At 36.6% G+C, this 26801-nt stretch overlaps 1 protein-coding gene across 1 annotated transcript in view; it reads right to left on the bottom strand.

Moving 5' to 3' along the window:
• Positions 1 to 889: 889 nt before the first annotated feature.
• Positions 890 to 26801, bottom strand: part of pard3ba (par-3 family cell polarity regulator beta a) — a 149043-nt gene continuing 123131 nt past the window's right edge. The window contains exons 22-23 of the mRNA XM_079420912.1: positions 13470 to 13540; positions 890 to 2834 (exon numbers count right to left, since the gene is read on the bottom strand). Of these exons, the coding sequence (XP_079277038.1) occupies positions 2474 to 2834; positions 13470 to 13540 (432 nt within the window). The 3' untranslated portion in view covers positions 890 to 2473. The remainder of the gene's footprint in view (positions 2835 to 13469; positions 13541 to 26801) is intronic.

The raw sequence follows: 26801 nt of genomic DNA, 5'->3' as shown, positions 1-26801 counted from the left end.
GATTTTATTTTTGTTAATGTTAAGTACTAAAATAACTAAAGCTCAGAGCATTTAAAAAAAAGAAAAAAAAAAACCATTAAGTTTAAAATGAAAACAAAAAATCAAAATATTAAAACTATGGTTATATATCTAACTAAATAACAATGAGATTTACCCTCAATGAGATAACCCCCCTAAACAAATACAAAATACTATATAAAAACATAAAACTAAAATATAGTACATTCATTTAATTTCACAATAATAAATAAATAACTATATATATAAATAATCACTCTTTTTGCAGCACCAGAGGGTTGAGACATGGTTAATGACATTTCTGTTGATAATTGGGCCTGCAAAACAAATGCTATATTCTTAAACATTTTAAAACAATTTAGCATGAGTCTACAAAGTATATTAATATATAGTATATATTAATCGAGCAGGTAAATGCAGTTGGAGCTAGAAAATGCCGTCCCTTTAAAATGCACTGCAGCTCATTGATATCCGTGAGTGGTGGTCTTCTTCCTAAATAATGAAGATTAAACTGCCATCACACAGTTATTATCTCTCTTTTCAAATTTTATCAACCTTTTGTTCGACAGCACTCTCACAATTCATTTATTCCCACCTAACATCTCTCTCTCTTGTCATCCAAGGGTTAATTAAACTGAAATTATGTCCAGATACATGCAAACACTTTAATGCCAAATTTCCTAATCAGCAAGATTCCCCAAATAGGTCCATTAGGCCCTAATAACCTTCTGTAGCTTAATTGGTAGAGGATGAATTAGCACTAATCAGCAGGAGTAATTATCAGTAATGTTAGATGAGTATGTTCTCTCAGTCATCATTATGAGCATGAAGCTATAAATCTGTACAAGACACAATGAACACCAAAGAGCTTCACATGACTGAAGTCATCATCAACCTGAACCAACACACCGCTTTATTTACACAAAAACTTACACAGTTTCATTTCAAATAAAAAAGGTACCAAAATGTCATAGTTAATATGAATTAATGTCATAAGCATTTTATTTGCTACAAATGTATGCCTATTATTTTTTGGTTATGGCAGCACACGCATTTCTTTCCATTTAATACAACATTTGCCCAACTTTAAAAATCAAAACAAGAAAATAAAGTATCAAAACAAACTAAAATTATAGATCAGACCAGCATCTTGATTTGAATAAAACTATATACGAGCAAAAAACAAAAAAAAAAAAAATCAAAAACAGCTAAATAAAGAAAATTGCACAGTATTTTGTTTCTTTTGTTAGGTTTCAAAATAAATTGACAAAAATCATTTAACAACTGTTAATAAAGAAAACAAGTATAAAAAGATTAAATAAAAATATCAAAACAAAAATAAACACAAAGATAGTAGATTTTCCATAAACAAATATAGAAATTAAAATAAACTTTTCAAGGACAAGACAGACACAAGATTGAACACCAACTGATTATTCAAACATAACATTTAATAGAGTAGCATATGTGTAAATGGTAAAATCTTACAAGTAAAATATAAAAAACTTCATGTATTCTCAGTATCTATCTGCCATTGTCCTGTAAAACACTTCATTCAGGCGATAAATGTGCAAAAAACAACATAAAATGGGTGCAGAATTTCATTATGTTTGTTGGTTCTTGTAAGATCCTGTTTTAACTGGCAATATATCTCCTCTGTCTATAACAAACAGATCATTTTACACACCAAGGATATCAGAAAGTCTTGTTTTTAAAGCAGTGATCCAACAACAATGATCATTCACTACAAGAGCCCTGTGTATGGAGCGTTGTGTATTGCACCGATGGGGCAGCATTTCACATCGCAGAACTATAATGGTAGAAAGGGAAATCAAACACTAGGAATGTAAAAACCTCGACCTACGATAAAAGAAACAGACGCGACAACAAAAGCCGAAACTGTTAGACTTTGATATCAGATAAGCTGTTTGTGTAACCTTGTCCGTTTAGTTGTTTTTGGGCCTCAGAATGGCTTTACTAAACTCAATCAAGGAGGGAGGTGGTTGAAAGAGATATTACCCTCAAAACATCGTATGAAAAAAAAAAACACTTTACGATTGATTCACAGAGTTTATGGAGTGTTTTAGGGGGAAGAAATGGCCATGCTAACCACAGCAGATCATCATATAGACATTTGTGTGGTATACTGAATTAAATACATGCTAAACATACATATTTACAAACCCTCTGTGCTTCTGTAAGCTGTAACTTTTAAACTTAACTGACTCTGGTGTAAAATCGACTTGATGTTCAGAACTGATGCTAATTAAGAGGAAAAATGGCTGACATCCAAAACAAATCACAAACTTCACTTAACTAGTTCAATTTGGTGTAATCGATGGCTGTGTCAAAGCAATTGTGTTTGCTTTTTCTTCTCATAAGTCTGGGAAAACTAATTAGATTGTTCTTGTAAATGGACACAATTACATAACCACATAACTTTTTCAGCACCAATCTAGACGGCTCCGATCATTGGCTTTTTCTGCCGGGGATCTTGGTATTGTTCATCTCCGTACGGGCCGTAGTGATCAGGACTGACCGTCCGATAGTTCCCCTGGTTCAGCGTTTCGTATCGCGGTGGTGCTCTGGCACCTGGGTTTGATGAGGGAGGGACGTCCTGCCTCACGGGACCCCTCTGTTGAGCAGGAGATGAGGGATAGTAACCACCTGTGGCCTCCGCGGGTCTGGGTACGGGCAACCGGGGAGAGCGTGGAGGATAGGTGTCTTGATGGGTCTCGTAGATGGGGTTGGGGTAATGGACGGGGTCTCTCTGGTTGGCCCAGTTCTGGTTCGAGTAGTCCTCCACTGGCATCCTCCTTGAAAACCAATACCACAGATAATGAAGGAACTAGCAAGGCTAGTGCAGTCAAGTATAAGAGATCTTTCATTATTTACCGACCATAATGTTGTTCCATACACTCTTAAAAGATAAACATTCTAAAAGAGGGTTTTCGCAGCAATTTTGGTTCCACAAGCAACCTTTCAGTGAAAAGTTTATAAAAGAACCATTTTTTCTTAGTATGAAGAACATTTAAAAGGATACTTCACCCAAAAATGAAAATTCACCCTCATGTTGCTCCAAACCCATAAGACTTTTGTTCATCTTCGGAACACAAATTAAGATATTTTTGATGAAATCCAAGAACTTTCTGACCCTGTATAGATAGCAACGCAACGGACACATTCAAGGCCCCAAAAGGTAGCAAGGACATCAGTGGTTCAACCTTAATATCCTGAAGCTACAAGAATACCTTTTGTGCGCAAAGAAAGCAAAAAACTCAACAATTCTTCTCAGTGTTGAAGACTGACAGGCAAGAGAAGAAATTGTTGAATAAACTCATTATTTCTGTTTTCTTTGTGCACAAGAAGTATTCTCATAGCTTCATAAAGTTATGGTTAAACCACTGATGTCACGTGGACTATTTTAACAATGTCCTTACTATGTTTCTGGGCCTTAAATGTGGTGGTTTCGTTGACCATGCAGGGGCAGAAATCTCCATCAAAAATATCTTAATTTGTGTTCCAAAGATGAACGAAGGTCTTACGGGCTTGGAATGACATGAAGGTGAGTAATTAATGACAGAATATTCCTTTTTGGGTGAACTATCCCTTTAAAAAATCCAAAGATCCCTTTGTCCAATGAAACATATCCGTGGATGTTAAAGGTTCTTCATGGAACCACAGATGCCAATAAAGAACTTTGATTTTTAGATGTAAATTCGGTTATTTTTTCCCCCACTGAAAATACAAAAATGAAATTTTGACACAAGTACGATTTAAAGTACCCACAGCTGTCGAGCTCCAAAAATTCCATAAATCCCGCTAACTTCATTATTTGACTAAAATCTTCATCTCTTCATCACAAAGCTGTCATATGACTTTAAAAGACTTGAAATAGAGTTGTAAGGAAATATATAGACACAAATATATTCAAATATAAGTCTTACAGTATTTTAATGATGTTTTTTGTCCTTTTTTAGATTGACGGATGTTGTTAGGGTTTTAAAATTATCTGGCATAAATAAAACAGCATATGGGTGTGGAACAACATGAGGGAGAGTAAATTATGGCAATTTTTATGGTCAGCATAGCCATGCTGCTCTGTAGCACAACCTGATGACCAGCATGGTTCTTCTGAAGTTGGTTTACTAAAGAAGTCTTGCAGGTTAAGCTAGTTAAGAAGCCTTGCAAGGAAACCAGAGCACCATCAGCCCATGCTAGTGAACTCAACAGGATTTAACCGTTGGGTTTCAGCCACTTCTTCAAATATAGCTTCAGATTTGGTCTCGAAATTAATGAAAAAAAAAACATGCAATTTGATCTTTTTTTAACAGGTAGGATTCATATCCAAAACACAACACATGCACTTTAGCAAGGAACACTGACGTGGGCAGTGTTGTTCTGGTACAAAATCAAAAGAAGATAAACAGCATTCAAACCCCAAAACTGGAATACTTAATGTGTAAACTTCCTTCAAATTAAACATTTACATTCACTTAGAGGGAGCCAATCTCTGCTATTCGCAGAAAAATGATTGCACTACTTACCATTTTCAAAGGAGATGTGTTATTTGAGAATAATAAATAAAAAACGAAAGAGTCTGTCATAGGCAGTCTGGGAAATTAAGCCAAACAAGATAAAAGCTGCGGCTACAGGAGGACCAAAGAAATGAATAAATGAAAGCAGGGGTCTTTACAAAACTACATGAATAAATGGAGGGCATCTGCAGATTGAAGGGCAATGGATGCTATGGAAGGAAAAAACTGCATTATGCATTTGCATTCTTAATGTTTTCAGGGTTACAGCCTACATTACTTATCCAAATGTTGCATCCGTTTACGATCAATCCCTCCACGTGGCCTCTAAAAAACTAACAAGGGGTAACAAGCAACCTTTATGTCAAAACCTGCACTGCACAACATGTGTGTGAAGGTTTCATGCGTGCAGCGTTTGATGTTTAATATAGTTCGCTCTAAAGCGTGACTGTAGTCCATTCACTGTTTCACCTGTCAAAGTTAGTTACAAACACAGAAGCGTGTGGGTGTGTGTAGACTGTGCACTGTACTGTGAGGTGAGTGTGTGTGTGGTTATAATCCATCAGCAGCGTGTGTAGTGTGTCTGTCAGCTCTGACCACCCAAGAACAACTGAAACCGAAATACTGCAGTCTTGAGCCTAAACAGTGTGTGTGGGTTCGTTTAAAGGCTGGAGACAGATAAGGGCCAAACATAGCCAGACTCAAGACTCCAGACCAATATTACTAATGTTTCATTTTGCTTTCAGAGTGACTGTATTGATAGCACTCATAACACATAACACAAATGCTTCTATAAAGAGTAATAATATGTTTACAGAAAACTGATATTTAATAATTGCAGGTGGATTTAACGGCAATGAACATCTGTGAAATCTCAGGGTATGAATCCTTAATAATTCTCTGTTCATTTTTTAAAGCCATTAGAAATGTTTCTAGTAGCTGGACTTAATTAAGTTTTATAAATGTGCACCAATGAATCTCAGATTTTAAAAAAAGCCTGCTCATAAAACAAAATGAATAAGGACCAAATTTTCCAATTTCTACCAACTTCCTCATAAAGGGGAACTGAACTTCATCTACAGATCACTTTGGCTTAATAAATGAGATATATTAAATATAGATACCCCACTTACACTAGAATACATACAATATACTAGAATATGATATACTGTATAAAACTCACTACCTTGCGTATACTAGAGAATTTTACATGTTTACACATTAATTTATGTAACATTTATACATCAAATACAGTAGAATATGAGACATATGCATTCTATAATGCTGTAAATATAATTTATACTTGAATATAAGCCGTTTAGTCTAGAATATACGATATGATATAAAGTCATTTAGATATGAGATATATACCTCATATACACTACAGTATATGACATTTACCCTATTTACACTGCATAATATCATAAAATTTACACTACAATATATGATGTATACCCCATTTAGACTGGAATATATAATGCTCACTATACCGTGAGATAAATACAAGTGACTTCGATCTTAAGTTAGTGTGCTAGATTAGCCATAATGAGAAATGCCGTGGGTTATAGACTGTGTTCTGGCAGCTGAGGATTAAAGCAGGTTTATACACACTGCTGCATCTCCACTGGGACGGTGCAAACTCTAGCATGAGCGACTCGCTACAGCCGTACCCTACTACTGACTCCGTGATCCAGTGACGTCATGTAAGCCCAGCGGCTTAGGGTCACAGCTGAGTGAGCAACGGGTGAGTATGTGTAAGATGACCAGATGTGTGTAAGTGTTCGTAATTATGCGTGTGAGAGGGAGTGGATGAATAAGCACATGTGTTTGAGATCGGCGGAGCAGCACGTGTGTGTTCGGGTAAGAGATGGAAGCACTGTACGGTAAAGGTCATGTTTGTGTGTGTGTTATAGCACCACATGTGCTTATTTGAACAACTGCAGGTCAAAGTGTCTTTGAATTCACATTTATAATATGCGACGGAGAACACAGGCCTGTATGTGAATGAACAAATGTCTTTGCGCTTGTGTTTGTGTGTGAAATAGACACTACAGCCTGCGGTAGGTGATGTGATTTAAAATACATGGGTAAAAACAAAGTAATGTCAAGCCCTGCAATCCATCTCTCTCACGCTAGCGCTAATCAACACTCAACGCTTGGAGAAACCCACATGTGTGAGCGAGCCGTCCGCGAAAATATTTTCCGCCTTACGACAAGGGAGGAATCTGTTTGCCTGAGCTCCCTGCACCTGCCCAAGACGTTCGGAAGGAAATTCTTCTCTTGGCTCCTAATTTGACCTCGACTCCTGTGTCTTCCCCCAGAGACAGACGTGCACACACAATGCCAAACAGTTGGTGGGTGAGGGCGAACAAAGGAGGGTGTGTTGAATTGTAAGTAGCAGGATGAACTTATGACCAGTCAATGAGCGAGAATGGATTAATGGACTGACTCAGATTTATGCCAATGTACTAAACAATAAACTGCAACAAAAACAAGACCAGGAAATGACAGTTTGTGTGTAAACGGATAGACCGATGAATAGGTAGACACAAATAGATAATCTATAGATAGATAGATAGATAGATAGATAGATAGATAGATAGATAGATAGATAGATAGATAGATAGATAGATAGATAGATAGATAGATAGATAGATAGATAGATAGATAGATAGATAGTCTATCTGAATGAATAGACAGGATATATAGACAGACAGACAGACAGACAGACAGACAGACAGACAGACAGATAGACAGATAGACAGATAGACAGATAGATAGATAGATAGATAGATAGATAGATAGATTATACACATGCTTACATATAGACAGATAGATACAGACAGACAGACAGACAACACAGTTATATAAACGAATGGATAGAAATACAGTGGGGAAAAATGTATTTGATCCCCTGCTGATTTTTTACGTTTGCCCGCTGACAAAGAAATGATCAGTCTATAATTTTAATGGTAGGTTTATCTGAACAGTGAGAGACAGAATAACAACAAAAAAAATCCAGAAAAACGCATTTCAAAAAAAGTCATAAATTGATTTGCATTTTAATGAGTAAAATAATTATTTGATCCCCTATCAATCAGCAAGATTTCTGGCTCCCAGGTGTCTTTTATACAGGTAAGGAGCTGAGATTAGGAGCACTCTCTTCACCTCGTGGAGTTTCAATGATCATGAGAACGGTGAGGAATCAGTCCAGAACTACATGGGAGGATCTTGTCAATGATCTCAAGGCAGCTGGGACCATAGTCACCAAGAAAACAATTGGTAACACTACGCCGTGAAGGACTGAAATCCTGCAGCGCCCGCGAGGTCCCCCCACTCAAGAAAGCACAGGCCCGTCTGAAGTTTGCCAATGATTCAGAGGAGAACTGAGTGAAAGTGTTGTGGTCAGATGAGACCAAAATCCAGCTCTTTGGCATCAACTCAACTCACCATGTTTGGAGGAGGAGGAGGAATGCTGCCTATGACCCCAAGAACACCATCCCCACATCAAACATGGAGGTGGAAACATTATGCTTTAGAGGTGTTTTTCTGCAAAGGGGACAGGATAACTGCACTGCATCAAAGGGACAATGGACGGGGCCATGTACCGTCAGGGCCAGGGCATTGAAGCCAGCCAGTGCATTGAAAATGGGTCGTGGATGGGTATTCCAGCATGACAGTGACCCAAAACACACGGCCAAGAAGCACATTAAGGTCCTGGAGTGGCCTACCCAGTCTCCAGACCTTATAATCCCATAGAAAATCTGTGGAGGGAGCTGAAGGTTCAAGTTGCCAAACGTCAGCCTCGAAACCTTAATGACTTGGAGAGGATCTGCAAAGAGGAGTGGGACAAAATCCCTCCTGAGATATGTGTAAACCTGGTGGCCAACTGCAAGAAATGTCTGACCTCTGTGATTGCTAACAAGGGTTTTGCCACCAAGTACTAAGTCATGTTTTGCGAAGGAGTCAAATACTTATTTTACTCATTAAAATGCAACTAAATTTTTTACTTTTTTGAAAGGTTTTTTTCTGGATTTTTTTGTTGTTATTCTGTCTCTCACTATTCAAATGAACCTACCATTAAAATTATAGACTGACCATTTCTTTGTCAGTGGGCAAACGTACAAAATCTGCAGGGGATCAAATAATTTTTTTCCCCAATGTACATAATTTGTCTGACTGAAGAGACATAAATATATACATACAGACAGATACTGTGTTCATCAACCAGACTGGTTTAATCTGCAGCCAATTATGTGTGTAGAATTGGTTAGATATATTCCATATATGGCACTAGTTCCAGACATTAAGGCCGTAGGGAAAACAGGAGCTGATGGAGGCAGAAAACAAAATAAGAGTTTCATTTCCAAACACTGATTTCATTACGGCTCCTGTGTCTCAAGGCAAACAATGTTAAAGCAGAACACAGTCACTGCGCTTTATTTACTTGGAAGCAAAGCAGCAGCCGTAGCCAACACCCAATATAAAGCAGAGTGAGATGTCATGAGAGAATGAAAAGAAGTAACAGTGGTTTCTGTTGCCAAGATGAATGAACAAAGAAAAGCACACTCCTTCCTGATAATCTGAATCAAAACATCCTTTTTATAGAGGTAGAACCTCACCATCTTAAATAAACAAACCCTTTTTAATCATAATTTCACTGAATGTTCTCTAGCAGAGCTGAATGTTCTCAGGAGTGCTGCTTTTATTGGCAGTCGCACAACTGGTGGCTTTCTTGATGCTCTGTTGTCTGTTCCAGCTACATGGAGTCCTCTCTTTAATTTCAATGATTTGGTCTCGGAAACTATTGTTTTAAATGAGCTGTAATTTCAAACACATGCTGAGATGTAAAAATCCAAACTGTACCGAGCAGTGTCCGTTCTCAAGCTCTGTTTGCAGACAGTCGTGGTGTTGTGTAACCTCCTGCCTTTGGCTGATCTTTATCCAATCAAATGCAGGTTTAGGTTTAAGACTCAGGCCGATTAGCCGGCGAGTCTGCTGGGATAGAGCTCTTCACCATAATCCACCTCCTGCTGAGGCTAAACTGTAACGGAAATGATTCTTTTGTATGCAAATGCAATGACCTAAGACGCAAAGCATTTCTAAAGTTTACTGTGTTTTCACATGGTGACGAGGGTTATGTGAGGTTAAAAGAAGCTATTTTTACTAAGATCTTCAGCCATTTGGTAGTAAACCTTGAATGTGTTTAATATAGCTTCATAATTTAATTTATCCTATATAAAATGCTAAACTACTCAACATAATGCAACGGTCATGCAGAGTAATAAAACTAACAAAATGCAAAATAATGAAAGAAAACAAAGAAAATGATCCTAACTGATCACTTTTCGCGAAGAAACAAAACACAATACTGCAACGAAATTTAACGAAACGTACTGTTGTTTAATTGCGTTTTAACGAAAAAGAAATGCAGAGAATGAAAGCTTTTGAAAAGAAAATAAACAAAATATCTTGTAAACGAACACAAAATCGGTGTAAATAAAAAACTAACGATTAAAATGTGTTTTTGATTCAAATAAAGCAGAAATAAAAAACTTTAGATAAATAATAAACAATCAATCAATAATTGTAAGTGCTAGAATTACTAAAACTTACAAGCTAAATAGAAATATTTTAAGAAACAAAAACTAAAATTAAATGACAAAAGAACATAAAAATTCCTAAAAATGAAAATATAGATTTAAAGCTAATTCAAAACATTAATAAATACTATAGCAGTATAACTATACTAGTATAAGATTCTAACTTCTAATGATTCAAAACTTTTCATAAAGTTACAAAACACAAAAAATACTGTAATGAAATCTAATGAAAATGTAATTCAGTGTAACATTACATAATGAAATGAAAACATTTGGAAAAACTAAACACTGTGAAAACAAAACAATCAGAACGATAATTTTCAAACAGAAATCAAACATGACGAAACCAAACCGCAAACACTTTTCAATAACAGCGCTATACGCAATTGTTGTGTAGAGTCAATGCAACAGATTATTTTTTTTTTTAAATAAACATATTTAGTTATATAAAAGTGCATTTTTAAAAGAAACATAACAATAAAACAAAACAAAATGTGACTTTCATTAATTTATGTTTGTTTCCTCGTTATGGAAAATATACATGCATACATAGTTATTCTGTTCTCTTATAAACGGGCTAATGGCGGTGTTCTAAAGAATGGTACTGGCTGTCATGTTAATGTCACTGATTAAGACGGGGGAGGGCGGCAGCCCGGGGTTTTTACCCCAGTCTGCAAAGTTTTATGGGGTGGTTTTTTTTTTATGTTAATGGTTTTTTAAAGGCAGACTTGAGTTAATTCATTTGCAGTGGTATAACTTTCTCTCATTTGTTCAGTTCACTTATTTGTTTGATAGTAATGACTGAAATTAATGTACGTTTATGGGAGCCATTTAAACCATTGACATTACAACGTACAAGTTTTTTTACAACTACTGCGACGAAAAAAGGTTTTGATCCAGAAAGCTCATTTGTGGAAGGATGATGTACATAGATGCAATAATACATATTACGAGGTGGTCTCTTTCGCTGCGACTGACAATAAAACTAAAGGTGTTTTGATAGCTGTTTGAAGAAATGTAAATATTTCTATTTTAGACAGAAATGGTGATAATGCTGACAGAATTGCCTGTATATTCCTTGTGAAAAGTAATTCTCCCTGATCCTAACCGATAATTCTCTAACTCCTAACTGACCATTGCCCATAACAAATATCTGGTCTAAGGATATCAGTGGTAACTTACAAACTTTGTTTTCTGTTCGGATTTGGGAGACGATCACATCATCCTCGAAGAGCCCAGATCATCGGATGATCCATTTGAAATTGCTGCATGGATTTGTCCCCTTTGGGGCGCTTCTGTTTGCATGTATCGGCTTCCCCAAACTGCAGTTTTTGTATGTTCGTGTATGTTATTTATTTATTTATGTTTTTTTCTTTTCGTTTGAGTTTGCCTTTAAATAAAATAAAAAAATTGTTCACAAAAAAAAGTAACTTTCATTCAAACCAACAACCTTCTGCTCACCAGCTCTGAGCTTTAACCCCTACACCACATCACCATCCTCAGGTCTCGCTGAGGCTGCTGCAGACTGACTGATTGTGTGTGACTGCTGCATTATGGCTCCTACAGATGAACACAGTATAAAATTGCTCTCTGTGACAAGAGTGATGTGACATACTGTTTGAAGTGATCGCTTTCAGCCTTGAGGAACTTTTCGAAAAGACCGAAACAAGCACTTTTGCTTCTACTGAGTCATACATACACACGCAGGGAGAGCGAGAGAGCGAGAGAGAGAGACGGCGCACAGGGAAATATATGCTAATGTAACGGAGCACAGTCATTTGAAAGGAAATGGGCCTGAATGAGCACCCTGAGGGAACCACAGCACAAAGTTCAACCCTGAAAAATGTATTTCATTTCATTTAAATAGTCCGCTCTTATGAATACATCGGGGCTTCGGGCGGCAACGCGGCTTCGGGGAGAGCTGGGAGCTGCAGGAGGGCTAAAGTGGGAGTTTATTTTTGGCGAAATATATCAAAACAAGATGTGGAATCTGAGAAAAGTACAAATAAGTGATTTTATATGCAAAGGAAACTTTGTTCAACTAGCTCTGATGTCTCATTTGTAGGTGTTTTACAGGTCTAAGTTCTTGAAAATATGCTTTGATGTGGATTTGGGTGGATTTTGAAAGGACTGAAAGGTCTAAATCTTGATAAATGATATGATAAAATTTAAGTACCATGTGCCATGGCACAGTCATGAAATGTACCAATTTACTGAATTATTACCGTGTATGCCATATCTACTCAAGATACCTCAAAGAACTCCATGATTTAACTATGGTCCATGTAAAAAAAATTAAAAATACAAAACACAACAAAACCATGGTACATGTCCATAAAAACATGGTACTTTTTGTTGGTATTCATAAGCATTTAGGTTCACAAGATCTCAAAATGCAGTTTTAACTCCCTTTTAGTAACTTTCTTAACAATATTCTCCTCAAAGTCCACCACAAAAAGAAACCTAAATTAAGAAAACCTCGTTCTGGTGATTAGCAAAATCATCAGGAATTATTTATTTTTGTATTTGAAATTTATTTTGGACACATTTGGCGCCGACAGAAGCTAAAAAGATATTTTGCAGAATATTGGTGTTTAAACAACATTAGATCCCACAAAATTTCTTATTGTATGAACAAAATTTTTTCAAAACATTTACTGATGACAGAATGTGTGTTCTTGGGATGAAAAACCTCATTTAAAAAAACAAAAGTAAACGCTGCTTTGTTGTTCGTAAACTACTGTTATGTTGTTCGTTTTAGTGGACATATCCAGGAATTGCAAGACATCAATCATGTCATCGCACTTTAAAATGATCTAAATTATAATCAGAGTGCCGTTTGATACAAATTTGGCTTTAGCTGCCCTTTAATGTGACCCAAAACCATTTTACTTACACTGTGAGATACTAATATTCAGAAGGCCATAGTTGAGCCATGTCATATCTGTGTATGTTCCTGAAGGAGAATGATTGAAGCACTTAAGAACCTGGGATGTGAGCCAGGATAGCATTCCCAGCTTCCTGTCTGGATCCCGGTCCTCTGGGAGCAGATGAGGTGAATATTCCGGGATGAGAAAAGCACTCGGAAGGCAAACACTCAAGATTTAATTAGGGGGCTGAAAGAGGATTAGACTTAGCGTGTGTATGTGTGTGTGTGTGTGTGTGTGTGAGAAGGAAGGGAAGTCCCCTCCACCTTCCCCAGTCTTGTTTTGTTGACTCTCCGGATCCAACAGTGCCACATATGTCCAGCATATGGTACAAGAACAGGCAACCCTAAGCACAAGTGAAAATACACACGCAAACGCAGGCTTACCTGGGCACGGAGGCGTACAGTCGATCGGAGTCGTTGTATCTGGGAGTCATTCGTGGATCAGGCCCTCTGATCTGTGGAGCACCGAGAAATCAAATTAGATTGTCACAATCTTCTAATGCGACATTTAGATGTGGTTTTAAAGGTGAAGAGTGTAATTTCTGTACACTACCAACACCAAATGCAAGAAAGCATTGATGACTATGAAAAACAAGTGCGTTGTAAAAAGCAGACAGCACATGAAAACCATGTCTATACATAATTTGTCTCTGTTTTTAATGTCAAAATGTGAACAGACACGTATAGGATGTGCACATACAAAACCATTCAAAGGTTTGGGATCAGTAAGATTTTTTATTGATTTTGAAAGAAGCCTCTTGACCTAAGAGGAAATAAAATCAGTAATACTATAAATATGATTACACTTTTTGTTTTCTATTTTAATGTATTCTAAAATGTAATTTATTCCTGTGATGGCAAAGCTGAATTTTCAGCATCCTTACTCTACGTATTATCATTATCAATGTTGAAAGCAGTTGTTCTGCTTAATTTTATTTATTTATTTACCTTTACATTTTTTTCTGGATTCTTTGATGAATAGAAAGTTCAAAAGAACAGCATTTTTTTAAAAATTAAATCTTGTAACATTTTAACCCCCGGTTTCACAGACAAGGCTTAAGCCTAGTCCTAGACTAAAATCTAAGTCTGAGCTGTTTCAACTGAAAGAAACTTGCTCTGATTGATCTTAAAATATAACAGTGCCTTTGTTTTGCCTCAAGATGCACACCAGTAATGCTTTTTTTTTCTAAGTACGTTTATAAAACCTACTTAAATGTCCTAATTGAACTATGGCCTAATCCTGGCTTAGTTTAAGCCCTGTCTGTGAAACCGGTTTTTACTGTCACTTTTGTTCAGTGGCACATGTTATTTTTGAATAAAAGTATAAATTTCTTTAAAAAAAAAAATACAAAACTTACTAACACCAAATTTGTGAGCCGAAGCATACACGAAGAAAGCTGATTATATGTAGAGTGAAACCAATAGGCTTTTACTTAACATGTTTATGACTTAAAACACATTTCAAGGTGTTTAATGCTAACCTAACTTGGCCAAATGTTAAACCAGTTTGAAATCTGGTTCAGTACTTTTCTTCAGTAGTGGTTCTCATAAGAGCAAACACTACAATCTGGGTCTTTTTGTTGCTTAAAACTAAGGCGATAATCTTGAGAGCCGTAGTGTGCACTGAAGCTAGAATATATAATGAAGATAGATACATTCACATCATATCTGTATGACGACTATAAATCAAGGATAGCAAGAGAGGGAGAAGAGAGTAAATAAGAGAGACAAATGATGCAGCTCGACTGATTTAGTGGAGAAAAGAGGTCAGTGTTTTCAGAGAAACCATTTTCCACACCCTTTGGATGTAATATGATCCCCCCTCCAAAAACGTTATATCTAATATATGCAGGATTCATGAATTATATAACTACCCCTTTTAATACCATAATTACTGTCAGTATGAGCTACTAACTTCAAGTTAGCACGGCCCTCAAAGTGCAGAGCCGAACAAAACACGAACAGGCAATGACAAACGTTACTTGATCTTGAATGCATTGTTTGCCTCTGAAAACATGAAGGAAAATTGGATGCATTATTTTCTCATTACGTCTCCTATGGTTTTGTTATGAGTACAATGAATAATTAAAGCTTATGTGACTATTCCAAGAGTTTGTGAGCTTGTGTAAGAGAAATAACTTGCGTTAGACACACATGGCAGGGTTTAACAGTAGTCTCATATGACCGCAGTGGGATTGTGGGAGTGCTGCGTGTGGCAGCTCCTGACAGATGAAGGTTAGAGGCATTATGTAAAGAAGGGCAGCTCATTTCTGGGGACTATGTGAGGAAAATGGTGGCATTTGTCTCAATGAGGCGGCCCTGAGCACTACCCTGCATGTTAAGTGTGATCTTTAAACACAAAGGTGTCTCGCAGGGATCGAATGTCACCGAGAGTAAGAGAGAGAGATGACGAGGCGTGCACGGCGTAAAGGTCACATTTAGAGAAGCGAGAGATGATTGTGGGAATGATAGACCGCTGCGCACGCCAAATGATCAGAACGATATACAATTCCTCGTTTCCTCTGGTCCTTTCATTCTTTATTCCGTCTATTCTGGACCTACAGGTGATCAGTCATGCCTATTGTCACAGATGGAAATATTTATTCTATCGCTTCTCTCTCCAACTTTTCTTTCTCCACTGATCAGATCTCACTATTGAGAGCAAAGACCCAAGTTTTCAATGTAGAGGTCAACCTATATATAAAATATCTGATAGAGGTCTAATAATAATAATACACGAACACTTATTAAAAAATACTTTAATAAATAATATAAATAAACATTTAAAAATTATTTTAAACAAATACATTTGCCTGCATTAAATGACTAAAATTGACTAAAAATAATTGTATACATTTCAAATAAAAATAAATTGCTAATTTAATCTTAATAATGTGATATTCTCTTAAATGCTCAGAATAATTCTCAGTTAAAAAAATAAAAATAAATATTGGTCAAACCGATTATCGGTATGTACTTTCAAGTCTTCCAGTAAAAACGCAATATTCTTGTTGCCCCACTAAGCAACACACTTCCTGACGTGTGACTTTTGTGAAGTTAAGTTGATCAATGCCAATAACATCAACTTGTATTGGATGGCAAAAACAACTCTTGAAATTGCACAGGGTGTCATGTTGAGTGTTTCAAGGACTGTCTGATGTTTACCGCATACATTGATTTGCAAGCTTTACGCAGTTTCCGTAAGTCAAGATGATCAGGTTTCTATCAGTCTGCTAAAAACTGAACACTTGAGTGCTTCTAAGGAATAATTAGTTGAGCAGTGTGGTTCGTTTTAACTAAATCTAAAACTGAATGTATTAAAAATGTTTTCATTATTTGAAATTAAGCTGAAATAAAACAAATATTAGATGAAAAGAAAAAATATTGCCTTGGAAACTATCTGAAATAGAGAGGTTTCTAAAATTAACTAAACTAAATTTTAAATGAACAAACTTAATAAACTGAAACTAGAGAAATATTACATTTAAAATATGTTTTAATATTTGAATAATTTTTATACAATTTTAAATATTAAGTGAGCAACTAAGTCACTAAGTTAGCAACATTGTGCATCTCCATTTTTCCAACTACGGGTTCAGGTTCAAACAGAAAATGCGCACTGCGTTAATTGCGAATTCATAAAATTAGTGCTGATAAAATGAATTTGCGTTAACGCGTTAATTTTGACAGCCCTAATAAACAATATTAAAATAAAACTGCTGGACTTGGAGATGTTTTATGGAGTCATGGCACAGAATTTTTTAAAAGATATTGGTTTTCTGAGAGGGAAATGGTAACAAACAAAAGAGATACTCTTTATAAACTGCGTTGATGAGAAGATACCCTTTATAAATTGCATTGATAAGAATGTCAAAGTAAATAAACAAATGTGACAGTTACTTGTAACTAACTAGAGCTGCACTTTACGTATTTATGTGGACTAATTCACAATCCCATCAACAAATGTGAAACACATCTGAAATTAATGTGCATATTCTTTAAGCAATACAATTGCTGGATGTTTAAACGCTTCCTTGTTGCTTCCATATAGGGCCCGTTACTACAAAACACCAGAGACTCCAGCGATTTTTGGATCCTCCACATTACCCACGTGTTTCTCTTCACTGCCCACAGATGTTATCTCGGGCACAGGCGATTGATCTTCAGCGGGTAATTAGCATTTTAGGCAGAAAGGACAAGACTTGGGCCTGCTGCCAGACGCTTGACTCCAATTGAGAGAGAGAATTTGAAACTTTGCCACTGCAGGCTTGGTGGTCCAGACGAGTTTTACCCTGTGGGGTCAACAAAACCTGCTCAACCCTGCTAAACCTCACCAAAGGGGGACACTGGGGCACCATGGCAACCAGGCTGCCAAAAACCAGTTGAGTCTTTGCGGTGCTGTTATCAGATCAAAACAGCTGTGTGGACGGATGAAGGACTCGTTCTCTGCTGTGAATGCTGAGAAGGTGAGAAACGTGCATGTTACGCCGGCGAACTCGACTGAGACAGCAAACACTCGCCACAACAAACGTGCAAACGTTTACAAATAGGCATACGCCACTAATGTGTACAGATGCAGGGAGATTAGACGCATGTGTTTGAGGAGTTTGATTAAACACAGAGAAGCACATGTACAGCATGAAGGACAAGGTCACCTGGAGCTCACTGGGAATTTTTATTCTTAAAAAATATAAGCAAAGATGCTTGGAAACAAACATATATGTTACACATAGTAATTAAATAATATATCATTTATAAAACGTCATATTGTATCCATACCTTTATATATTTCGATACATACATACACACCACCTTTAAAAAATAAATAAATAAGATTAGGTTTTTTGTATATTTTTAAAAGAAGTCTCTTATACTCACCAAGGCTGTATTTGATCAAAAATACAGTATTATGAAATATTATTACAATTGAAATTAACTTTTTTTTTTATTTATTTGAATATATTCTAAAATGCAACTTATATCTGTGATGCAAAGCTGAATTTTCATCATTACTCCAGTCTTCTGTGTCACATGATCCTTCAGAAATCTTTGTAATATGCTGATTTGCTGCTCAACAAACATTTCTGGCTTTACAGTTACGTTTGAACAATTTAATGCATCCTTGCAGAATAAAATTGTCATTTCCTTAAAATAATAAATCATTAAAAAAAAACTTTTTTTGGTAGGAATGGTAGTGTATTATACGCATGTTGGACGTATATTGGACAAACGCGCATTCCACGCAAACCTGGCAGGTTTACCACTAATTTGAAGGAGAGTCAATTTGAAGTCCTCAGTAACTTTTGTTCTTAATCGTTACTTTTTGGTAATGAGATTCCATTGATTTGGGCTCAGAGTCAAACTCTATTCCAGAGGGAACTGGCAGTCTGGATAAAAGTTTTGTGGTTGGACTCCAACAGGACTCAAGCTTATCACACTTCTCAACACAAACAAGCTGTGCTCAGCGTTAGCCACAAGAAACTCAAGCTTTGAGCAAAGTCCCCAAACCTCAGCTGTGCTTCGTCACTTCAGCTGAGTGCGTGTATGTGTGTGTGTGTGTGTGTGGCAGAAACTTCACCAGACACGCTTCTTTTTATACACCACGTCTATAAAAGCAAGTAAAACAGCCTGGCACTTCATTGGAACAAATTTTCTCAAATAGAAGAAAAAATAATACAGCTTCCTCCAGCTCTTTGAAGTTAAACTGCACTAAAGAAATTTCAATTTGAAAATAAGGAAGTGGAATAAATATTAAATGACATTAAAAGAAACTTTAAATAAATCTCATCCGAAATTTACGCACTTTAAAAAATAAATACGACCTCACATTGTGTCAATCACGTTTACACACTGCCTCCAAAATATTCGTCTGTCATAAAAATTTGGACCAGGTTCGATTTTCTGTGTTTTCGCAACCGTAGCAAGCATTTTGATAGGAAAGGATGACGAATATGAAAAATGCATACGAAGATTTCGGACTCAGCATGCAATGACCAGACAGATCTGTTTAAAATCTTACCAAGAATTTTTTTAATTTAATGTATGTTTTTTTATATATATATTTAATTAACTTTCAGTTTATTTAAAAAAAAAATGGAAGACCACTTCAAATGATTTTGAATTCCGTATTGAAAATTCTACTGATAATTCTAATTCAATTTCCTGTGTTAAAAGACAATTCACATAAATTAATGTAACTGCTATCAAGCTAAAATGTTTTTAAAAGTTTTAAAAGTCTTGGCGTTGTATAGTCCTTACAGAGAGATAGAGCGGTTTAAAATTTCACCAAGACACATTTACTTAAGTGTATATATTTCTTTATATTTAGTAAATTAACTTTCAATTTACATAAACAAGATCACTTAATTTCCCAGAATGCCATTACCTACTGAATTTTTCCAGACTTCAATTCTCAAACAAGTTCTCAAAACATACTGTGAAGCTGCTCGAAGGTCTTCACGACTCCTGATTTAGTAAGTGTTTATATAAACAAATCATCTACTGAACACAATATCTTAGTTTAGTTTGGTCTAGGTAAGGCTCATTTAGTTGGCAAAGCTTTGGTTCACATCACTGTTTAAAGTCACTGCAAGGAAGATGGGTTACTTTTGTCAAAGTTTCCACAAAGACGTCACCATACTCCACTTCAATGCTAAAACAAACATGTCTTAAACAAGCAGTGATCCTATCGCTTGTTGATTCTCTCGCTAGAGTCTCCATGGCCGTGGTGTGTGTGGTATTCTGATCTTTGATGTAGTGCTGTCATGGCCCAATGCCCTCTAACGTGCCCTGAGAAGCCATGGCCACGCCGCCCAGACGGCCCAGGCTTGTTAGCAGCAGATGGTGGAACCATTTTGAGAGGGTAATTTAGACACAAGGCTGTAGGAGGCTGGTCATGACCTCCTCATGTATCGAGCTCAACTCAGTGCAAGAGAGCTGCTTTTGCCATCTAGCACTGGAGTGATGCGTGACCCACTGTGTGTATGACATACACGTGAAATTTGACTGGATATGAGATGAACAGACTGGTCATTTCATCAACGTCAACAACTACATTTTCTTTGATTGTAACATTGCACATTATATATAATAATAATTCCATACAAAGCCACATAGTAGTGGTGCTTCTGAATGAATTGGTGTTGTAGAATGAATCGGTTGAGTGATTCAATGACTCAGTCATAAAGACAATCACTTGCTTAGGTGGTTGCTAGGGTGTGAATATGTGGCTGCTAAGGCATTCTGCGTGATTTCTAGGGTGTTGTAGATGGTTGCTAGGAAGTGTGGTTGTTGGGGTGTTTTACATGGGCATTACTAGGTGGTTGTTAATTGGTGGCTTCTAGGGTGTTGCTAGAATGTTCGGAGTGGTTGTTAGGTTGTGTTACATGGTTTCTAGGGCATTCATAGGTGGTTTCTAGGGGGTTGATAGGGTGTTGTAGATGGTTGCTAGGATGTTCTATGTGGTTGCTAGAATGTTTTGGGTGATTATTTGGATATTCTGAGTGATTGCAAGGGCATTAATAGGTGGTTGAGGGGTTGTTAATAGTCTATTTCTAGGGTGTTGCAGATGGTTGCTAGAATGTGGTTGTTAGGTTGCGTTACATGGTTGCTAAGCCATTAATAGGTGGTTGATGGATTGTTAATAGGTGGTTTCTAGGGTGCTGATAGGTGTTGTTAGGGTGTTATTGATGGTTGCTAGATTGCCCAGGGTGATTTTTTTGGATATTCTGGGTGATTGCTAGGGCATTAATAGGTGGTTGCTAGGGTGCTTCTAGAGTGGTTTTTAGGAAGTGTTACATTGTTTCTAGGGCATTATTGGGTGGTTGTTCATAGGTGGTTTCTAGTGTGTTGATAGGTGTTTTTTTTAGGATTTTCTGGATGGTTGTTTGGATATTCTGGGTGATGACATTAATAAGTGCTTGCTAATGTGTTTTTGGTGGTTGCTTCATTCCTGAATGATTCTGAGTTTGAGTAAATCTGATAATTCAATGAATTTGTTCCTGAATGAATCTGTATTGTAGAATGAATAGTGATTCATCGAACCAATTCTTGAGTGAGTCAGTGTTTTACAATGAATCAGGTGAACGATTCAATGACTCACTCATAAAAACATCACTTGCTTCATTTCTGAATGGCTCAGTGTTTTTGAGCAAACAGGTTGAGTGATTCAGTGACTCGCTCTTAAAGACTTGTTTCATTCCTGGATGATTCAGTGTATTTGAACAATCGGTTAAATGAATGAGTAATGAGTCACTTGTCAACACCTACAGGTGAAACAATGTAAACTGCAGAAAGATTCATGGTAAAATCCCACCGCTAATACACTAAGACTGACAGTGAAATGTCTGACTGTATAAGAAGAAAAAAAAGTAGAAAATGTTAGGAAAGTCAAAACTGTATTAAAAGATTTGTATGAATCACATTTACTGCTTATGACTAAATTGCCATAACCCTCCACCAAAGTGCAAAACATTTTTAAGTCCCAATGAAGAATCACGGACACGGTTATTATTCTGTCCTTGCTCATTTCTCCCCTGAGGTCTCTCGATGGCTCCCTCTCACCGTTCTTTCCTTTTTGTTTTAGTGGCTTCATTCAGATTTCTGACCACCTGCTCTCAAACAAAGGCTATGGCTCTGTGATATGAGTTGGCCTTCCTGCAACGCTCGTGTTTGACCTCCCGGTGAAGGTGTGAGCTGCTTGCTAGAGCAAAGATGAGTCGAGGCCTGTTGTTCCCTGTCCATCCCTGCCTTTCTCGCTTTCCTTCACTCTTAATCTGTCTCCGCGAGCTCATGTTGATATGTTTTGACATGCCAGGAACCTGGTTTAAGGATTTGGGATTATTTGTGGGTTCTGTGGAGAGCCACCTAGTCGCTGTCACTCAATCTTTTTACACTTGGCCGTCACGGCTGCCCGTCAAGCAGGCACATGAGTTTGGAGATGCAGATGCTGGCTTAATTAGACCTGACAGGGCCAGGATGCTCGTCTCAAGCTGTTCTGTTGCGAGGAAGAGAGGATAACAATCAGAATGACAACCGCCTTAATTTTCCATCTTCTCGCTCTCTCTCCTTCTGTTTCTTTTCTTGCATTCTCTGCATCTGTCCTGTTTCCTCTTTGTCACTGCAAGCTGCTTTTCACATTTCGCTCTGGATCCGCTTGTCTCGCGTCAATTTAAAAATATTAGCATTACTTGTAAAAATAAGAGATGTGCAATATATCTACAATCATATTAATATCGGCCAATACAGCCTAAGCATTTTTTAACAGGAGAAGTGTGTAATTTTTTGTATGTTGAAACTTTCTCAACTTTCCAACTTCATCTCCCAAGTATAGGTCCGGAAAACTGTGAAATGTCAAAATGAACCCTAAATGATCAACACAAAATGGCATAGGTTGCAACCAAGACATAAACCTGAATTCCTCACGATTTTTAGGAGTAACAGCATACCTCCTTCTCAACAAATCACACAATCTTCTGTCCACAGCACACACATTCAGGGGTTTGTTCAAATCACCAGCCCTTAATATGAGCAATAGTAACAGTGATGTTCGCACTAATAATGAATTAATAATTATTCCTGGCATTGGTCAAAAATTCTCTACTGGTTCAGCCCTTTTGTGCAAGTATGAGATCATACATGAGTTGAGACACACACACACACAGCAGACAGACTCAAGGTCTGTGAAAACCAGTCTGTAATCCAATTAAATTCTTCTGTTGTTAATGAATCATACCCCACAGTCCCTGCTGTGTTTGCGTGTGTGGGTGTGTGTATCTGTGTGTGTGCTGCTACGCCACATGCTAGTCCTTATGTTGGCCTGAATGTCCTTCTCTATTTCTTCTGTTATTCTGACAGCAACCATTCGTCTTTCTTCTATTCATTTCACATATTCATTCATCTATTTCTGAGTAAACTGCCACTTCTCAATGAAGAAATGACCATGTATTGCACATTTTTAAACCCTTATACTAGGGCTGCTCTTCTACAGTCACCAACCATTAAAAGTGGCTCCACGATAAATCACAGCATTACAATTGCAAAATAGTATGAGTAAATCGACAGATATAAAGGTACTGGACTGGGTATTTAATTTAGAATCAACAAAGCATTGCAAATGACAACAATGCTTCTTGGAAGTGGATGATTTTCTATGGAAAGATCCAAATGGTATTTTTTGACCATTCAGCAATATAAATAGGGCAAAGTCTGATTTGCCTTTAATTAAATATGTTTAACGGTGACCATAAGTATAGTTTAGATCCGTCTGAATAAGAGTATATTTACGTAGCCCAACATTATTCATAAGGATTTGTCATGACAAGTTATTTAAAGAAAATGTAATAACGGAATTTCAAAAGGAATGCAATACTATAAACTACTAAAAATATTATTAATCATTACACCATTAATTAAAACACATGTGATGTAAATTTGCTTCAATGCATTAAAACTGCATGCACTAAATGGCAAAACCATCAAAATCAACTCTAACCTATAACCATTTAACAAAAACAAAAGTATTCCATGCACGGACGATCAGACACTGGATACGTCACTTTCCTTCCAGCACCAGAGCTTCTATTTTTCACTCAGTCATTCCTGGAAAGTCTCAATGAAGTTGGCTTTTCTAGCAGATGTGTGTAATCATATAAACTATAATTGCAAACTTTGCTGAGCCCTGGACACAACCTTCAATCTCTGGAAAATGAAGTGCTGGACATCTGGGTGGACGGGAGCGTGGCTCCAGGCGATGTAATGACAGAGTTCAGGGATCTGATAAGTGCTTCTGAAAAAAAGCCTTGGTTCCAATTTAGATTGAGTTTTTGTTTTAGAGTGGCCCAGAAGAGAACGGCTGACTGTCACCCTTGCCGTTTTCAAACCTTGTGATTTCTAGAAGGGATTTGTGCGTAATTGTGCAATTTTCTCATTTCGGTGGTTCTGGTTCTGTCTTGCTTTTACCCCTTCGTAGTCGTTGGCCTAGTGGATTGAGAGTTGGACTTGTAATCCGAAGATCGTGGGTTCGAGTCTCGGGTCCGGCAGGGATTATAGGTGGGGGGAGTGAATAACCAATACTCTCTCCACCCTCAATAATATGACTGAGGTGAGACCCTTGAGCAAGGCACCGAACCCCCAACTGCTCCCCGGGCGCCGCAGCAATGCTCCGGGGTGTATGTTCACCACTGTGTGTACACTACTGTGTGTACACTTGGATGGGTTAAATGCAGAGCAAACAATCACCTTTCCCTTTTTTCCTACTGTTTCAGCAGGTTTTTATTCATATTTTCTTGTCTTTCATGCATAATAAATCTCATGTCTCACACGGTACCATTTTCATAACATCATGTTGGATGCCCCATTTGTTATACTTTTATTATATTTTTATGCAAGGTGCCACGAGAGTGCAAAAATTGTGAAAATGTAGCAAGCAGAGCAAGTATTTTTCATACTATTTTAACACAAAAAGGTATAGTTCACCCAGAAATTAACATTTTGTCAGCATTTACATTGCTGCTCCAAACCTGTATGACTTTCTTTCTTCTGTGGAAAACAAAAGAAGATATTTTGAAAAAAAAAAAAAAGAATTTTATATATATATCATAATAAAATTATATATATATATATATATATATATATATATATATATATATATGTTTGTGTGTGTGTGTATATATACGAAGAGTTTATTTGCAAATAATTTAAAAATAATTTTTAACAATTCTCAGAAATCATGTTTTTTCATTGTGCATTCCAGTTAATCTCAATCAAACTGCAGTTGGGTTATTTTGACTAGGTTAAAAACATGATAACAATTTTTTTATGATTTCATTCATGATTTTGTAAAATAAAAAAAAACGGAGTTATCTGTTTTATCAAATAAACTTCACACACACACACACACACACACACACACACACACACATATATATATATATATATATATACACACACACATACACACACACACACACACACACACACACACACGTGTATATATATATATATATTCAGTTAGTTGTTGTCTTGCAACTAACTGAAAAATGCAAGTTTAAGTTTTTAAATTCTTAAAATAAAATAAATATAGCTATACAGAAACTAAAAAAAAAAAAGTCAAAAGAATGTAACAAAACACCAACAATTAACACAAATAAAACTATAAAAATTAATAACAAAGACAAAATAAAAGAAAACAAAAAAAAGATGAATACGCACTATAATAGTATATAAATAATATTAAAGTAAAACTGGTTTGGAGTGACATGAGGGTGAATGATGACAATCGGGGTAAATTATCTCTTTAAGGGAGCAGTTAATTATAGTTGAACTATTCTTTTCAATATGATTATCATGATTTGTCTTTAAAAACGAATAAATAATAAATAGGCATGCAATTGTATATTGTTTTGGTTTCATTACTCTAGTTAAATTAACTCTAGAGAATATTAAAATATCTATTGCTGTGGAAGACTCCATAATCTTTGTGGCCTGTCTTATATTTATGGCTGGAAAGAGAGTGCTAATGAAACTCTCATCCCGAGCATCATCAGTATGAATGACAGACTCCCATAATGCAGTGCAGTGGGAGAAGGCCACCAAACGAGACAAATGCACGGATCAGACACCGAGATGTGCATATCTTGCTTCCTTAACGATCCAAAGAGTTATTTATTAATAGTGTATTAGTTGTTTATTAAGCGAGACGTGTCTGCTGATAAACAGCCCTCGGTTTACACATTAAGACCAAGATGATACTGAGACGTGCTGTTGTCATATGGATGAAAAAACGGGGATGCTAGGAGGATTATTGCAGCTGAATTTGCATGTGTGCCCTGCGGTGCGGCAAGTAGGTGCAGGATGTCGAGGGATGGATCAGATCACTTGAAGCTCTGGGCGATGCAGACACACACACACCCACACACACACCCACACAAACTACTACCTAGAGAACATGCTAACTAGACAACATCAGGATCTAAAAATACATTGGGTTCATGCAGAGCATACCGCGAATATCGCAAACCTTCAATTTCACAGCAAAACTTTTCCAAAAAAGTCACAAAGGAGTTGAAATAGAAAGGTGGGGATATATGGAAATAAGTGGTTGTGATATAGTTTGCAGGGCAGAGCAAAATAAATACTGACATGATTAAAGGGTGAAAGAGCAACTCAAAGTTGAGTTTGAAGATCTCAAAGTTGCGAAGGAACTCTCAGATGCACACAATTTCATTTTAACACAATAATGTCTGACAGTGCACTTTTCAAAGTGGCACTTAAAGTACAAAATTGGGCTTTAAACACTTAAAAATAATTTTATTTTCTAGCAAAGCCTGAAGTGAAAAATGAAAGGAGGATCATATTTAGAAAATAGAAAAAAACCTAGTGTTATAAATTAAATAGAATATAAAATTGTATATTGTATATTACAGAATATAAAGTAGTATATATATATACACAACTTTTAAAAAATACATACATTTATAAAAAATATAAAAAATAAGCTGTCACTCAGTAGGGACTAGATAGTTTGGAAATGTTGGTTTGTAGATATATAAAATACCATAAATTAAAGAAAAATGTTAGTTTGATCCTACAATACTTTCAGTAATAGGGCTTAATGCGTTAACAAATGTAGTCAAAATAAAAAAATGTAAAAAAGTAAATGGAATGGGACTATTTACCCATCTTGCTGTAGAAAGGGTGCAAATGATGTCACTTCCT

This window comes from Barbus barbus, assembly GCF_936440315.1.
Source record: "Barbus barbus genome assembly, chromosome: 7".
NCBI lineage: Eukaryota > Metazoa > Chordata > Actinopteri > Cypriniformes > Cyprinidae > Barbus > Barbus barbus.
Note: the sequence above shows the minus strand (reverse complement) of the source record. Positions and strands in the feature narration are given on the sequence as shown.